The following is an 18,211-nucleotide window of genomic DNA, read 5'->3' as shown; positions in this document are numbered from 1 at the left end:
TGTATAATTCTAGCAGCATCTGACTGCTCCAGTGCCCTTGGGAAGGCAGAAACTCAAAATGATGAAAGGAAATCACAGGTCAGAAAATAATAAAACTCCTATGAATCAACTTAATATATTTGTAGGGGAAAAATGCCAGACTGAGGAAATGAAATATTCTAATGGTCTGAACACCACCACAGACTTCTCTGAGGAATGGACCACTTGTAGGAAATATTTCACCTGGGTCTGGATTCACTTAGGTCATAAAAATTGTTTAGGTATCTAAAAGCTTTAGGATTCATATCCTTGAGGAGGATTCCATAACTCCATTTTTCAGAAATCCAGATATAGTGCATAGGTAGAGTGAAATATGGCTTCTGGCTGTTTCCAGCTGGCAACCCCTAGGTAGCCGTACATCGAACATTAGCTAGCTTCTGCTTGCACAAAGCTAGCAGGACCACTTGTATTGCAAGAAATAGCAGCCACAATTGTACACACAGTCCTGAACGTTCAACTTGCTTAAAGATGTTCTTTTCATTAGGATTAATACCGGTATTTCTATATCCTAATTTGTGGAAATTCTAAGAAATTCTTAACACAAGCAAAGGTGCAACTCTGAGGGCTTGAGGATCCTTCAAAGYGAAAGCAAATAATTAGACAGAAGACACTTAAAACAGGATCAGACAGAATCCAAGCAAAGCCCTTCAGGATCACACTTCTAGATGTAAATATTTGTATTTCACATAAGCCTGAACTGGKGTGCTTGAGATTCCCCTCCTGCTCTGAGGCCTCTTGGCACAGCACAACCTTCTGATCTCCTGCTAGGCCTCCTTGTCCCATCAGATTGGATGGCTGCGTCCAAACTGCCCCCTGGAAATGGTCCCTGGCACGTGCTGACCGCTGCACRCTCACAAGTATGAACGAGAAGTTTCTTTACTGCGTGGCACATTTCCTGGCGCTGCTAACTTTCCTGTTGTAGGGTTAACCTAACCCTCTCTGTAAGAGTACAAAATAAGAAGATAGCAAAATTTGGTCCACAGCACATTAAATTTATACGTTACAAAACCTATACAACATACAACAAACTGATGGGGAGCACAGTAACTCTGATAAAGTTGTTTTCCAACATAGCTTTACTTCTCACAAACTGCAAATGTATTCTAAGTAACATAGTTTAAGACGCCTTATTTTAGATGGATTTATAACAAAGATTAACTTTGTGAGAACAAATCTATAGGCCTTCTGTTTCTGAACATCTAGCTCTCTTCTTTTCTTTACTCAGTGTGATTTGAACTCAATCTCCACTTTCACATGCAGATTTTTAAGTTATGTTTTCATCAAGAAAAAATAAGTTGTAAAACTGTCTGGTCAAAGTCTGGRCAACCTGTGCCAGGGCTCCGTCACTCTCACAGGGAAGAAATTCCCCCTCACGGTCAGGCAGAACTTCCTGTCATTCTATTTCTTTATAGGATCAAAAAATAAACCCAAAATTCAACTCTGTTTTTGCTGTTTTTAGCAAATACCAGCACATAACAGAGCATCTTTTTAAAAATGTCTATTTTCAGACTTTCAGTGTGGCTCATCCTTTTATCCAAACTGATAGTGTCGTCTCAGTTCTCTGCTGAAGAGGCATTTTTTTTTCTTTTTACAGTGAAGTTATAAATAACCAGAATGAAACTATTTAAAACATAAAAATTATCTGCTACTCTACTGAGCTAGGTTTAGAGATGTTAATTTCTCCTAGCACAGCAATACCCCCCCCCAAAAAAAAAAAAAAAACTCATCAGCTGTTAGAAATTTTATTTCATTTGCAAAGCTCTTTTTGTAGTGGCATTAAATATCTTATGCATCAAAGAGCTCAAAATTCACCAGCCACTCCTGCTTCAAGCCAGTCTGTAAAACACAGTATTGACCTTGCAATGGTATAGTCAATGTTATCTTCTCAATCAGTTTGTAGAGGAAAAGGTCAGCTGTGTTCTGGTGCGTGTCCTGTCTTCTAGCACAAAATCCGGGGAAAGACAAAGAAACCAAAAAACATCAGGAAAATGATGTAAGAAATACTTTTTCAGTTGTGCAGTTAATGTGCAGTTAGTCTAGGGAATTAATAGTTACAAGGTAGAATATTTGAATTTTAAAATTAGAAAATAAGTTAATTGTTTATAAAGGTGGAAACAGCATCCCCAGAGAAAATAAGTCACTGCTTAAATGTATACAAGCTTTGGGAGATTATATCAAGTCATGCTCACTTTTAGCATTTAGCAAAAATAGCTCCCTGAATTACAATCGACCTGTAAGCCTCCTTGCAAAATGCTTTGCATTTTCTTCTGAAATGTTTGCCATTGGTCACTGCTGATGACAAAACTGTGGACCAGATGAGTCACTAAACAATACCCGAATCCCCTGTTAGTCATTCCCACCCACAGCAGAATTGTCCTTTATATCCCAGCCACTTCTTTAATCCCAGCACTTTTTGACAAGCCATTTGATGTCCCAGTTATAAAATGCATTTATTTGCTGGTGAAATATGTTTCTGTACTGAGTATTTGATTATTATTTCTGATTAGAGCATTAAGCCTTAAAAGCATATTCTACCGTCCGTGGTGTGTAGCTGAGGCCATCAGGGTTTCAGTATTGTGCATGTRCTAAATGGCGACAGCGCSGGCRCTGGATCCACAAAGCCAYGGGGACAAGGTCTTCGGGGATACCRAACAGTATGCCTTTGACTCTCCTTTAAAAGACTTSAAAAGCCAATAAGTGCATGTCCCAACACTAGAAACACCTTGTTTTGGCATTACAGACTTGGAAGTCCTCCTTGACAGTGTGTTGGGCTGTYACGTTTAATTTTGCTGAGAGAAAGACACTTATCCTTGAGAAGTAAATTACCTCTCTCTGTAAAGTGTTTGGAATCACTCTTATATTACTTTCTCATGAAACCCTTCTCATTTGGAAGCAGATATGAAAAAGGAAAGTTTTCTTTTTTTCATTTGGGGACTTAAGGGCTTATGTTGGTAAATGAACTTCCTCTTCTGTTACTTTAACTCCTGCATGACTGCTTAATGTCATTATTTAACTAATATAGAACTATTTAAGAGAAAAATAACTTTGTGAAATTTTCTAGCCACTGAGTATACCAGTGATATGACAAATATTATTAGTCCCAAGTTTCCTCTCAGACACTCACCATACGACACTGCAAAAAAATTGTTATTTTTTTCTGGCGAGGAAATCAAATTGTTTAGAAGTCAAAGCTCTTTTACAGCACTGAGGGCATTTATATAGCAGGAGTAGCCTCCCAGGGTGACAGTACAAGATCTACTCTTATCTTGTCAAGTTTCGTTTTTGCCCTTTTTTTCTCCCTGGAATTACAGCTTGAGTACACAGCAAGGCTGGATTTTCTGTGGCGCGTTCAAGCAAAAGAAGAAATCAATGAAATGAAGGAATTAAGAGAACATAATGAAAATATGCTACGGAACATTTTACCCAGTCACGTTGCTCGTCACTTCCTGGAGAAGGATCGAGATAATGAAGTATGTATCAGCTTTATTTCTGAAAATTTTGTTTAATAAGCAAGAATAAAATCAGGTCTGATAGAAAATTTTTACTATTTAATTTTCTATAGGTCTCAATACACAATTAGTTCCCATATTTGGTACAGGGCCCATATTTAAGGAATTCATGTTTTAAGATCAAGACAAGTGATTATTATTTTGTATTTGGCACTTCTGAAAGTGTACTGGGAGTACTGCATCCAGTCTTGGACTCCCTAGTACAAGAGACATTGACACACTAGAGCAAGTCCAGCATAAGGCCACYRAGATRATTAGGAGACTGGGGCACATGACAVATGAGGAGAGGYTGAGAGCGTTGGGTTTGTTCAACCTTAAAAGAAAAAGGCTGAAGGAGAATCTTATTGCTGTCTTCAACTACCTAATGAGTGGTTTTAGAGAAGACAGAGCCAAATGCTTCTCAGAAGCATACAGTGGAAGGACCAGAGGCATTGGACACAAGCTACAGGAACAAAAATCCTAAGTAGATACCAGGAAAAATTTCTTCCCCATGAAAGGTTGCAGAACCTCCAGCCTTGCAGATATCCAGCCCTCAACTGGACAAGGTAATGAGCAACTGGACCTAACTGGCTCTRCTCTAAATGGAGGCAGTGATAGATGACCTCCAGAGGTCCCTTCTAATCTATGAATCTATGAAAATCAAGGATTACTAAAAAGATACACAAATATAACAAAATGCCTGTGCAACCTTAGGATAACCTAGCATTGCAGAACAGTTATTACAGTCCTGCATGTTACTACACGAGAAATCCGTGTAACAGACAGGAGCACACCTGAGCTTCCTGCATCTTCAAACCCAAGCGAAYGTTTTTGCCATTTTATATGGTTCTGCCCCCAAACTGCCTCTTCACACAGTTAAAAAACCCACCTATTTCAGAAACATAGTTTGTAGCTATGTTCCTAAAGAACGTGTGTAGTAAGCACAGACAAACTTAGTGAGTTGCAAGTGAAGCATGCTGTGGGGGGCAGGCAGAGGGAAAAGTGATTAAAAAGTGATAAAATAATGGAGTCTCTGGATACTCCTAAGACAGAGTTTGGAGAGGAGTTGTTGGAAGGGTAAAGGAAAGTCCAGCACTTGTTTCTGAATGTCACTTATGCCTTATCTGAAAGAAGGCAAATGCGTATGATAGTTTTATCTGTGAATAAAGTTATTCTATGACGAAACTAGGATTTTAGAGTGTAAKGTTGGAATTACCTTTTCAGATAAAGAGGTGACAAATGTTTCAAGATCCAGGTTCCCAACAGGGACTTACCTATTCTTTGGATTCAAGACTCCTCTTTTCTGATTGTACATTTTAGAACTAGGCATAAGCAGCCAAATTAGACTGCACAATGAGGAGTCATTGTGTCCTGAAGATGTGATTTCAAATATCACCTAGGAAAAGACGACATAGTAAGAAGCTACAAGGAAAGGCACTTTAGAAATCAGCCTCTTGAGTAATTTTACACTCTGCAGGTATTAAACTGCAATAAAAACACTGTTCTGCACATAAGAAAATGTGTCTGTAATAGCAGCCTGGTTAAAGCATTTCATTGCAGATGAAGTAGACTCTGACACCAGCCATAAGTGTGTTTTGTCATGTCTATGTTATCAGTTCTCAGGGAACATGTGTCCTCTTATACATCCATTCTCATGCGTTCACATGCATAATTTTGAAAAGCAAACAGATGCCCTGTAGATCACTGCTGATGCTTCAAGTAATTTGCCACTGAATTCAGTTCCACTACCCCTGCTTTTTTGTAAGGCAATTTCCCTGAGTAACTGTACTTCKGGATGATTTATACATGAACTGGTTGGCTGTAACATCTATCAGATTTCAATACAATCACTCCTGCAATTCATGTCTGACTATTAAGTTAATTGCTCTCAAAAATTGAATTCCCAAATGTGTACTGYAAGCATAGTCTCAGGGATGTATTATTGCTGTCTTGATGTTTTTACCAAAAATAGAAAATAAAATAAAAAAAGAGCAGCTGAAGGTTCAGCCAATYGTTCTGTGCCTTCAGGAGTTGAGCAAAGAGTATCTCCGAGTGTGTATGTGCACATATATCCACATTCCTCCCAGCACATGTTGCCTCCTCTCCCACAAGCCGACATTCACGAACTAGCCCGTGTGTTACTTTGTTCTGTATCTACGTGTTTGTGGTAGACTAGCCACTAGGAAAGCACATCAGGRGTTGTGGGGGTTCCTGTTCCTGGCATTTTCAAAGTTGAGATTAGGTTTTTTTCTTGAAAATTTCCTTCAGCTCAGAAAAGAGCTGACTGTGTTTTCACATATATATAATCACAAGAACCCACATATAAATAGATCTGTGATTCAGCGTGAATTGTGTGTGTAGCACAAGGTGAAGCTTTTCCCAGGGCATATTTTATCCCAGTTCCCTCTTGTGCCTGATCCCTTATAAAGTACTTTCCGTCCCCAGTAACTCCATTACCTCCCCTACTCTGTTCCTCCCTCCTTCCAAACCCTAATGGTACAAACCTTTTCCCAGAGTCRGGCAACCAAAAGGCTCCTTAGTCACCTTGGAAGACCCATAGTTTACAGTAGAGTGARGGTTCTCTGAAAACTTAGGAAGAAACAAACTTTTAAAGAGGTGCACGTACCTGAAGTATAAATTATCTAACTGAAAAGATGGCACTTTCATCAGGAGGTCATATTAGACATTTAAAATGGTACCTGTTAATCAGTAAATCTACAAATATATTCTCATCCACAAACATTTATGAGACAGGCTTAAATATCTTACCTTGAAAATCTWAGGTTCCTTCTACTTGACTAACAGTGTTTGATTCTCTGCTCTCMATAYTGCARATGAATCCTTCATTTCTTCAAGTGTTTCTCCATACAAATCAAAATTAGAAATTGTGCTTCATTTTTTTTCTGTTCTGGTCTCCTGATCTCTGAAGGAGGAGAAGTAGACTTTCAAACAAAGTGCAAATCCTATCTAATTTTCATGATAAGAATGTGYAGAGCTGGCAGCCTCCTCCTATGGAGCCTCGCTAGTCACTAATACCTAACATACTGATGCTATCTGGAGGTATTAATATATTACATATGAAAAGATAAGAAAAAAATATATTTAAGYGCAGACAATGACTTTCTCATCCTCATTTACCAGTTCAACTTGTTTTTCTTCCTTGTTCCCTTAGGAATTATACTCTCAGTCCTATGACGCTGTTGGTGTGATGTTTGCTTCCATTCCTGGATTTGCTGACTTCTATTCCCAGACTGAAATGAATAACCAAGGAGTAGAATGTCTGCGCTTGCTGAATGAAATCATTGCAGACTTTGATGAGGTAATACCAGCCATAAGAGAAAATTTGTTAGTGTTTAAAGGATGAGTTCCTAACTGCTAAATGTGTCATCCTAAATCATCAGATCTACTAACTATTCTGCTTCCAATAATTGTCTAATTTTTACTCCAATTACTATTACAGTTTTCTGTTTTGCTTTTTCTACTTAGTATTGCCAAACATTTGTTCGAAGGTTCRAATGAGTTAGAGGCTGAAATCAATATAGATACTTGAATATAAACATACATACATAAAACCACAATCTGCTCCAGCATATCTAGAAGTAGAACATGCCTTCATTTAGTGAAAGAAAGAAAGATGAAGGTACTTCTAATAGTTCTGGGAAATAATGGCCCAGATCTTATCAGACAAAGATACTGTTTTGCAGATTATGTAATGTTTTGCATTACCTTTCCRTGGGTGAATGGAGCTAATATTAATGGTAAAATAATGCCAAATTAAGTGTGAAAAGCACAACAGAATCAAATGTTGCACAAGGAATGAAAGGTGGTAACAAGTGACTGTGGTCACTCGTCTGATCAGATACATAAGACGGAGGTTAAGCTATTTGCTTTACAAAGGAATTTAGAGGTAATGGGAAATAAAAAATTTGGACAGMATATAAAGAGGAAAAAGAGCCTTTATATGTATCATGTCCATGGAAAATTTAATTTCAGAAAGGGAGCTGGGGACAGGATAAGACAAAAAGGGGAAGAAAAATCTGCACAAATCAGATCCCGAAGGTAACTATTGCCAGCTGCAAGCCAGGAGAAATTGGAAATTGAAAAGGTAGTATGGAGCAAGCTGCAAACTCTACCAAGTAGTTAATAAAGACACTAAGATAGGTGGTATTAGGTTGGGCAATCAGACCAAGAGGAATTTGGAGAGAAAGGGGATAAAGGATAGCCCAAGATTAAGAATCTTGAAAAAATTTAAAAACTAGGAAGTGCACGAAACTAAGTCTAAAAGTATTTAAAATGAGGAATTTGAACTTAAACAYTGCAAGTGGTTTCCAGTAGCTTGTACCTATCCTGTGCTGTGCTGCACAGGTAATAGAAGTAGCACCTGCATTTAACAGAGAGATTGGACCTGTATCCCAGGATAGAAAGGTCCAGATGGGAAAGGGGGAGAATCRTTGATCTATGATTTTGGTTTTGGAAAAGTGCTTTGAAGAGAAAGAGGAAAAAAGAGAAAAAAGAGCCCCTTCAGAATTCTGCTGAGTAAGGCAAGACTGGCACTAAACTGGAGTGCAGGTGAGCGGGAACATGGATAGTAAGAAATTTTTAAGAAACAGTAAAGAAATTCYGCCCAAGCAACTCGTGTCTGTTTAATCTCTGTTTAGCCCAAAGGATTTTTGAATTATTTTCTGGATTATGGTATAGTATCAGATGGAGAATTGAAGAATATCTTGTCAGGTGAATGCTAGGGCACACTCAAGCAAAGAGGAAGGAATGAGTTCCCTTAAAAGAAGCTGGATGTGGATCTCACTTCCTACAAGATGATCTAACTCTGGAGCATTTGCCCCAAAGAGACCAGGCAAAAACTCCACTTAGATTGTGCTTTGTGAAGGGAACAATTTCCACTGCATTTGGTGTGACTCACAGCTTGAATGGTATTACCAGTATCCACAAGATTTGAGTTTTCCAGGGGTTTAGATGAAAATCTGAGATTCAATRGGGCGCCTGAAGTTTTTGCTTGCTTGTTTCAGTTTTTAACTTAGTCCTGCCTCAGTCTTACTTTAAGCACCCACCTCTCTTTGAGGATCTAGCCTAGGGTATTTTGCTTTGAAAAGATGGTATCTCCAAGGGCTTCAGAGGAAGCTATTGGAGGAAAAGATGAAAGTGGAAGGCATAAGACTGASAAAAAGAGATCAGGAGTAAGACATTTCTATTTTTTTTTCCTTCAGTCCCAAGCAGCAAGTATCTAAAGTATCTCACRGGTTTTGAAGAATTTGTTGTTACATTGGTCCTCTAGAAGTTACATTATCTTCATTTTATAAGTGGAAAACCAAGACACGAAGGGGTAATTGTCTTTCCTGCACTTACTTGAAAACAAAGATACCTGTGTCCAAGTCAGAAAATAGAATCTAAATATGAACCRAGGTCAGGGCCTTAACTTCACCCTTATCCTCCCTCATCCTGGGCCTCTGTGCGAGGAAGCTTGATAGAGTGGTAGCTCGTCAATGCTAGACCAGGGTCAAGATTATCAAATTGTCAAAGACAACAAAACTGAGAGCTTATCTATTTAGTTTGGCAGATACTAAAAGCACTGATGGGATGTAGAAGAATTCACAGAGGAATGCAGGGTGCAGCTTGACATATCCTCGTGCAATCTGGCAGGGAACTAAACTGCTCTCCTGTGAGACAAGCTCTGCCACCTGCTAAGCCCTTGCACAGCTATGTATTGCTATAAACACCTAATTCTTATCTCTAAGATCTTGCACAACTGTCAGCATGTTTCTTGATGAATAGTTTTGTTTTTCTTTCCAGATATGATTAGAATTGTTATAGCTCAAGCTGAATGCAAAATCTATTGCTGTGAATTGATTTAAAATATCTTGTCATGCATGCTCATGTAATCTTCACAGCAAAATTGCTTTGTTGCTGTGGCAGTTATTGAAGACAACTGTTTCATCAAACCCCTTAACATAATACTGCATTCAAGTCCCTAACATCTGCTCTGTAATTAATAAAGGGACTAATTAGGAACTATATTATATTCCAGACATCTTTAGTTGAATAATAGATATGTTCTTGGTATGGGTAGTAAATGAAATTATGTGATCCCCTGCTGACTGCTAGCTTACTTCCAGCATAGTCATGCCATTAGTTTTTTCTGTCAAGCAAAGTGAAAAGTGATATTCCAGCCAGAACAACTGAAGTAAGTAATCCTACTCATGGAAAAGGAACCGGGAGTCATTTCAGGCACAATGTTTCAGGGATGACTATTGACTGACGCTGAAGGCAATCACCATCCCTTGCTTTTCATGATGTTTTYTTGCAACATTGTCTACTGTCTTGATGGAAGCAAAATGCAGCTTGAGAAGAGAGCAAACCTATTAGCCACAGAAAAATGTTACCTCTCAGCATTACATGAAAACCTCCATGCAGACACCCACAYGTAAAAGTCTTAACACAGGATTTTGTTGACTAAGTCCGGGTGCCTAGTGCTATTTAGGATGTCCTAGGGTGTCTGTGGCACCCACGTGGGACTGGCAGGTGTGATACTGCACCTTCAGAGAATTCATGCTATCTTGGAGCAACCCCTGGGGCACAGCCAGGATGCGTGCTCCAGGGCATCTCAGCTGATACCACAGGCCCATGTTCAAGCAACTGAACYGAGTTCTTAATCTCAGACTAGATTCTACTCTGTGAGCCCCCTCCTTAACTTCCACAGGTAAAAATAGTGGGGAGGCGTGCTCATAGGACAAGGGAGCTGTTTCTGAATGAAGGTAGCTGAAAAAAATCCCAATAGATCTTGCTTGGAAACTGTGATGGGGGCAAGGGGCTGATTACTTTTGTTTGTTTTCTTTCATTTTTGAGGACTGATTGTATTATTTGAGAATGGAAAGGTTACAATCTAGATCCATTATTCTGTCTTCCAAGTAAAGGATCTATGTTAGGGAGTCAAAGCCAGTCAAACGAAAAATTACAGACAAAAAATGGTCTTACAGACCCTGCCATCACCACATGCACAGAGTAGGAGTCCACTGGACACTTGGGATCCGAGGCTAGCTCTTTCTTAGGAAATCTGGTCCAAAAGCAGGTATTTGGGGAGTAGGTGACTGACTCTTCTTAAAGCAGAGTCTTTACCCATGACTTTTTTCTTCCTAATGCCCTTGAACAGTTGATTTCCAAATTATCCAGGCTTCTTGTCTGCATTCTGGGGCAGAATGGGAGATGTTGGCTGAAACAACAGATTTTTTATTTGACATGTAACATCATTACAGAATCCAGTTACATATGATTTCTTACTTTGGCCACTAGCACAGAGGTGCTGATAGGAACATTTCATGCGTCAATGAACAAGCATGAGTATTGGCAGATCTACTTTTATAATTACTCATTTTTTTAAAAAATGGCTGGTGTTTTAATAAGACATATCTAGGACTAAACTCCCATTCTTAGAGGTGCTATACCAAAAAAATAATACAGGGACATTCCTCCTGTTCTGAAGATTATGAGTCTTGGCGATTTTTTTTTTCTGGAATGTAATATTCTGTCTAGTCTTTTTAATCTATCATTTTTGTATCTGTATGATGTTAGAGTTGGGATTTGTGTTTTAATAAGAGCTTTCTAGTTCATGTTCTGTTTGGTTCTTTGTGGAGAGTCCTCTTTTTCTTTATCTACAGTGATTTACAAGGTATTTATGACAACAGATTTTAATACATTATCACAAATATAGATTCTAGTAGAATACAAGATCTTGCTTTCAATCCTCACTGATTACTTTGTAGTTGTGACATGTCTTGGAATATTCTATCTTGTACTACTCTGTATATGTTTTATTGCATGTATATGCTACTGGGTCTGACCTGACAGCTGAAAATTTATTGCGCATTTCAGATTACTGTGTTGTTTGCTATTGTTTCCAGCAACCACTCGGAAATGGAAATGTTTCTGTTTCATCACCAAAATCATTTTCTCCCCTTGCACCTGGTGCTCTCAGATTGCTCACAAAAGCTGAGCTGCAAGAAGCAGTGTTTTCCTTTAAGAGAGCGCTTGGAGGAGCTGCCCTTGTAGGCGGGAAAGGTAGATGATGGGCTTTGCTAGTGGTTTGAAGAAAATGGGAAGTGGGTCAAGTTTTTGGACTCCCCTGACTTGGAATGGAGCCATGAACCATATGGCTTCGTGTTCCCCGCGTGCAACGCTGTACGGCCCCTCCGTTAGAGACAGATGGTGTGATAGCTGCAGAGGAGCCGCAGAGCTTCCAGGCCCCAACTCTATTTGACGTACGCTGTGGCTAATTCAATGGCAGGGGATATTTTATGCTCTGCTTTTGGTATATTTTTCCCTTTTAATGAAATATTCCCCTTAGTTTTTAATTGACAGGAAGCTCAAGCCTGCAAGCTGAAAAAAGAATGCATGACTGTGAGTAAAAGAAGGGGGAGAAGCTTTCATTAACGTTTTGCCTGAYCACAGCAAGAACTTTTCCATTTAAGTCCTAACCAAATTAAGCCTTTAGAACTGAAAGTTTTAAAGTCCTTATCTGTGATCTCTTTTTTTTATTCTCCCCAGATCTGTCTAACCATATTGATTCCTACATTTACTAGAAACCACCCTTCCTGTCTTGACATTTTCCTAAGTATTTGGGTGATAACTTCTGCAATCCACATCTTKGAAGACTATGACAAGGCAATAGGTGGCTGTGTCCAGTCTAAATCTTTGTTGTGCCTGAGGTTTAGATAAATGATAACTTGACCTCTACTGTGTGTCTCAAGAAATGTAGGGTTTTAACCTTTAATTTTTTACAAAATGTTGAATTAAACTATGAATAGGGACTAGAAACAGGGCTGAAACTGGCATTCTCACTTCCCTGAGTGCTTTAATCACTGGAATAAACTTATTGTCCCTCCTGCAGACTGTAGATCTAATGAACTCTCGTGCCTACTTAGCAGCTATATTCATCCTTGACAGATATAGATGTTACCACTTCCTATATTTGTTCCCCATATTTTCTGTAAAAGGGGGTAAATACATTGCAAAAGTGTGGAGTGAACCACCCAGTAGACATACCTATGTCTTGTCCAAACAGTGTATGAAGAGAGAGAGAGAGAAGTATGTGATGCAGACGGTCTTGATCTCTCCTAAAAGTTCTTTGGAGGCATCTACCTCCATCCACTGACTGCGTAGGATGGCTAGCTAGTTATTTAAAGTGGACTGAACTCCCTTTCCCACTGGTCTTATCATCTGAAAGCCTTCTGTAGCAGCACTTAATTTAAGCAAACTGAGTTCCTGACAAATGGATTTGGGAATGTTTTTAAGTGATCAAATTTTCTTACACTCACATGCACACACAGGGTTTGTCTTTGTTAATTTTAGGTGACGACATATCATATAATGCAAGAATCATCTGCATTTGTGTTAGGCTGGATTATGCATGCTTTGTATCATCCATTATGTGGTTTTCTAAACAGCCTTGCAGAGCACAGCAGGATCTAATTTGACTGCGCTCTGTGAGTAGACAGTGTGGCAATAATTCAGAGCTTTAAACTCAGTATATCCAGGTCCTGGACTGAATTGTGCCCCACTGTCAGCTGGCAGAAGCTATGAATGTACGATTCATTTTGACATCCATGCAAGAATTAGACATTACAGAAGTAACAGTTTTCTTACATTTTATCAGTTACTAGGCGAAGAGAGATTTCAAGATATTGAAAAAATTAAAACGATTGGCAGCACATATATGGCTGTGTCAGGATTATCACCTGAAAAACAGGTAAGAGAGTCATCTTCTTTAAAAAACAAAGCTTTTACTGTGATCTGACTCTTCACATTAAAGACTATTAATGTCATTTTTTGATATTCACAGAGCTATGTTTGCTAAAAGAAAACAGACATTTTGAGCTTCTGGCAGACAACAGTTGCACTTTTTGATGAAGTGAAATGCTAACTCGTGCTCTGTACATGAACCATATGGATTCTTTCCTCAAATATAGGCTTATAGCAGAGAGAAAAAAAAATCTCTATCACACTGCTGTTTATCCATGGGAGGTCTGTCTATATCTTAGGAGATACTCTAAAGTTATAACCAGAACTCAGACCAGAATCTGGTTAGTAGCCACCAATAAACTATGAGTAGAGAGGCTGTATTAAATTAGCAGCAGCATACTTGCACGAGTGAGAGGTTCATTTTTAAGAGAAGCCCATGCATTTAAACTTTCATTGCAAGGATGTAGCTGTATATCTACAGATGGCAAAATAACCTTTACATCAGAAAGAAAATAGACCCATCACTTCAGCTAAACAGCATCAGGAAGCCAGAAGCCAGCGTGCTCCCCTCCCTTTCAGAGGTGTAAATCAAGCTAAGAGAAAAACCAAACACAGAGGACACACACACACACACAGAGCCATAAACATTAAGGAAGCCAGATGAAAGAAATCCGTTCATAATTACACTCCAAAATATGCCTGGAAAAGGGTTCTCAAGAAAATAAGACAAAGTTCTAAAATGCACCCAACTATAAATCAGTGGTTGTTGAGATCTGTCTTGCACGGCAGGCAGTGCCTCTCCCCAGGGAGCAGTGCCATGAACACAGGTGTGCAGCCCAGATCAACCAAGGAGTGGGAATCAGATTTTCCCACCTTGATTGCAACTGCCAGGAAAGCAAAATCCAATTTAAAGTGAGCTTTAAAAGCTAGAAAATTTCCATTGTTTGTTTAGAATGCATTACAATACGTGTCAGATGTAACCAGCTGAGCATCTCCCACCTACAGAATAATAACAGTGATGCTGAAGGCTAGAAATCCACAAAACTAAGTACCCATGAGATTTCTGTTTGTTCCAGCTTGAATTATTTTCATGAAAGGATGAGCAAAGAAAGGCTGAACACTTACAGGAGTTCAGTGTTACAGGTGCTTACAGGTTAATGGCTCCTAACCAATACTACTTGCTCTAGATGTGGATAAAAACTCAAAGGGAGGAAATCTTTCCTGTTGAACTATATTCGCTTGATGGTATCAATATGCACGTTTTAAATACACTTATCTTCATACATATCTGTATATCACCTTATCAACATCTAAGAAGTGAGGAGGGCTGTGGGAATGATGGTACRCTCTGAACTGAATGAGGCTAAGGAGGAGCAATGTGAGAGCAGAACAGGACGACACTAAGGAGATGCCTGTGATCAGGATTAACCACACAGATGCTTAAATCTGCAAAAGGCTGGGCTGGAGGACCYGATGGGTGCTTCCTAATTCTTCATTCCTACTGACTGAAGCTTCATTTAATGAACAAATTACTTGGTTTCAGGATAGATCGGACAACATCATAACGTTTTTGGGTCAAAGCCATGGGTGTTCCTTACACCACTGCCCAGTCAGAGAACCATTTAAGGATATCCCTATTCCTTCTGGACAATCCCTGCCCTATGGGAAATGGGAAACGTAAAGTCCACRCCTCCTGCCCCGAGGTGCATATCAACGGGAAGCTTTTTCAGAGGAAATTCATGAGATACAGAATAGCCATTTCTCCATTTCTCAAAGTACATTAGGTTACCTGGCTTACACCATCATTCCTGGCAATTTTCCATCCCTGGGAGCACTGGAATCAGTGCTTTTCCCGGGTAATAACTTCAACAAAGGAAAGTTATTTATTTTTCCTCTTTTATTTCTTGCTTGTCTGGGTGATCCTTGGTTCTCATCAATTTTTCCTCCACTCACCCAAGCTACTTAAATCCTCTCCATACTTCCTTTCTCAGCCTTAGATGGATTTCACATGTTCTGTTAATTCCCATGATTTCCCTACAGATTCCTGATAGGAAATGACTTTGTTCTGTACATGACAGTAAGATTTCTCTGTATACAGGTATACAGAGAGCTGTAATATAAATAGGAAGTACTTTACCATAGCACTACTCTACCTCCCTTGGATCTACCATGTTGAGACTCCTCTTAAAAATTCCAAATTCAGATACTTGGCATTTGGTGGGTAAGGGTGGGAGCTGTCATATACGCAAACATTAAACATTTATAACTTTTTCTTTTATAATTGACTTAGCAATGTGAAGACAAATGGGGGCATTTGTGTGCTTTGGCTGACTTCTCCATAGCCCTGAACGAAAGCATACAGGAGATCAACAAGCATTCATTCAACAACTTTGAGCTTCGCATTGGTAAGCAGAGTTCAAGCACGAGAAAAAGAAATTTTATCTGCTGTGATCCAACTCTGTAAGGGCATCTCAGAAGCATTGCAAGCACGTGTTCCTTTTAAGAGACTGTATCCTTCATTTTTACATTAACTTAATCAAAGACTAAGCTAAAAATAAGAAATATTCTGTTCCTAGAACATTGGCCCTAATTTAGGGGGATGGAGGTTTCCTAAGTTTTCACAAATTGTCTATGGATAGCATAATTATCTGTTGTCTTTGACAAGTTCGACAAAGAGCTAGTTTGGTGGAAAACCAAAAGTGAACCAGGAATCCTAAACCTAACCTCAAGTTTCATACTGACTTGCACAGTATCTTAGTGTTACTCTCCCTGTATAGAAATATTCTCTATGTATAAAAGAGGAATAGTAGATTATTCTAAGCCATTTGTGAAGTACTTTGACTTTGCACAAAAATTGGATTCTGACCTGACTTGGCTCAAAAGTAATATCTCTGAATTGCGGTGGTAGGGACATCCTCTGCTGGGTGAAACCATCCAGATGGGACACAATATGATGGCCAGAATGTATGGCCCATAGCAGGAACACCTCTGGTGGCTTCTCATTCTAGCTGGATCACTTGGCAAGACTGAAAACCTCTCAGAAGAAACATGTGCTTTACAGGCAATTCTGCCATACAAAATCTGAAATACGTTAATCAATAACAGTATGGAGGGTTGCTGCGTTTCTATCTGTGATGTCTCTAAGGGGTTCTTGACGGTTCCCAAGATTTCTCAGACCAACAAGCACATTTCTGATGATTTTACACAGCATAAATGTAGCGTTATTTGGAAAGCATTTCTATAACTAATTTCTAAAATAATCTTTAAAAAATTCCAAAAAAATAAGGTATTTTTGCCAAAGCTGTGCTCTTCACTGGCACTAGATTTGTTCTTAAAACAATACTATAGAAAAAAAAAAATTCTTCCACTTACTTGTCTTACCAAACAATCTTACAAGATACATTCTTCTAATAATTTAGTAGGAATACTTCAATATTTTCACTTCATGGAACATAGAAATGCCATTTCTTGACTGTATAGCACTAATAGAGTTGTCTTCCACAAGTGTAGAAMCAGAAAGACTTTTTCTGTCACATAAGAACGAGTTTGAAGGAGCTTTGAGAAGTGTCACAGAATTAAGATRCTATGGAACTAGCATCTTAAGATACTCTTAGAAGTTCCACTGAGAGGTACCCTGTAAAATAACTCTGAAGATAGCACTTTTCATGTTCTCTAGCTTTTCTTTCTTGCTCTCCTTCTTTATTTCTTTTTTTTTCTTTCCTTCTTTCTATCTTTCTTTCCTTCTTTCTTTTTCTTCTCTTTCTTTCTCTAGCTTTCTTTTTCTTTCTATCTTTCTATCTCTTTCTCYCTTCCTACATCTTTTCCTTAAACTTAGAGGGAAGTGTGTCTGAACCAGGCTTCTATTTCTTAACTGTAAATATGGTTTTCAGTCATTCTTGTCTAACTGGTTCTTTTGTCTCCTCTCTCTCTCTCTCTTCCCCCCCCCCCCCAATAGGGATTAGCCATGGCTCCGTSGTAGCAGGAGTTATTGGTGCTAAGAAGCCTCAGTATGATATCTGGGGCAAAACAGTTAATTTAGCGAGTCGAATGGACAGCACAGGTGTTAGTGACAGAATACAAGTGCCTGAAGAAACGTATCTGATCCTGAAGGACCGAGGATTTGCCTTCGACTACCGAGGAGAGATTTATGTTAAAGGTATCAGTGAACAGGAAGGAAAAATCAAAACGTATTTTCTTCTAGGAAGAGTTCAACCAAATCCTTTAATCTTACAACCAAGAAAACTGACTGGACAGTATTCATTAGCAGCTGTTGTATTAGGACTTGTACAGTCTCTTAACAGGCAAAAACAGAAGCAAATCCTTAATGAGAACAATAATTCTGGAATCATAAAGGGACATTACAATCGGAGGACTTTGCTCACTCCTGGYGGATCTGAGGCCACAGCCCAGGCAGAGGGGGCTGATAAAACTGAATTGCCATAATCAACATTTTGTTTGTGTTCTTTTTTTTGTATTTCTTTTATATATAAAATAAATATACAAATAAAAAGGGTTTAATTTTTTTTAAAAGAAGTGTGTTTATTTTCTGGATGCTATATTTCTACGAAATTCAAATTTCTTACATTTATCAAATGGTGCCATCATCTCTCCCCACTAGCTATGACTCACCTTTGAATGCCTACCCCCAGTAGCTGTAGGCTTACCACAGCGTGTAGGCACACACTGGTAGTTACCTGCAAAAAAGAGCAAGAATATACCCCCAACTGGACTGACTTAGAACATAAATTTTGGAGGGAGTTAACTACGGGAAAGCAGGCAACATTGTCCATGCTGGTCAAGTGGAAGCAAGGACATAAGGAGATTGAGTAGGTTCTTCTCACCTTTGATTGCCTTGAAGTGAAGACCTATATGCATCTGAGCTAGCTGTCTGGTCTCCAGGATAATCAAGGGAAAGCTAGTCAATAAAAACAATTGAT

The 18,211-nt window shown here is 38.9% G+C and overlaps 1 protein-coding gene across 1 annotated transcript in view; it reads left to right on the top strand.

Moving 5' to 3' along the window:
* Positions 1–17,717, top strand: part of ADCY8 (adenylate cyclase 8) — a 121,465-nt gene extending 103,748 nt beyond the window's left edge. The window contains exons 14-18 of the mRNA XM_085325825.1: positions 3,351–3,509; positions 6,700–6,846; positions 13,189–13,281; positions 15,565–15,679; positions 17,230–17,717. Coding sequence (XP_085181951.1) covers positions 3,351–3,509; positions 6,700–6,846; positions 13,189–13,281; positions 15,565–15,679; positions 17,230–17,717 — 1,002 coding nt within the window. The remainder of the gene's footprint in view (positions 1–3,350; positions 3,510–6,699; positions 6,847–13,188; positions 13,282–15,564; positions 15,680–17,229) is intronic.
* Positions 17,718–18,211: the final 494 nt, after the last annotated feature.

Source organism: Rhea americana, unplaced genomic scaffold (assembly GCF_003343005.1).
Source record: "Rhea americana isolate MKP2758 unplaced genomic scaffold, rheAme1 scaffold_0, whole genome shotgun sequence".
Lineage (NCBI taxonomy): Eukaryota > Metazoa > Chordata > Aves > Rheiformes > Rheidae > Rhea > Rhea americana.
Note: the sequence above shows the minus strand (reverse complement) of the source record. Positions and strands in the feature narration are given on the sequence as shown.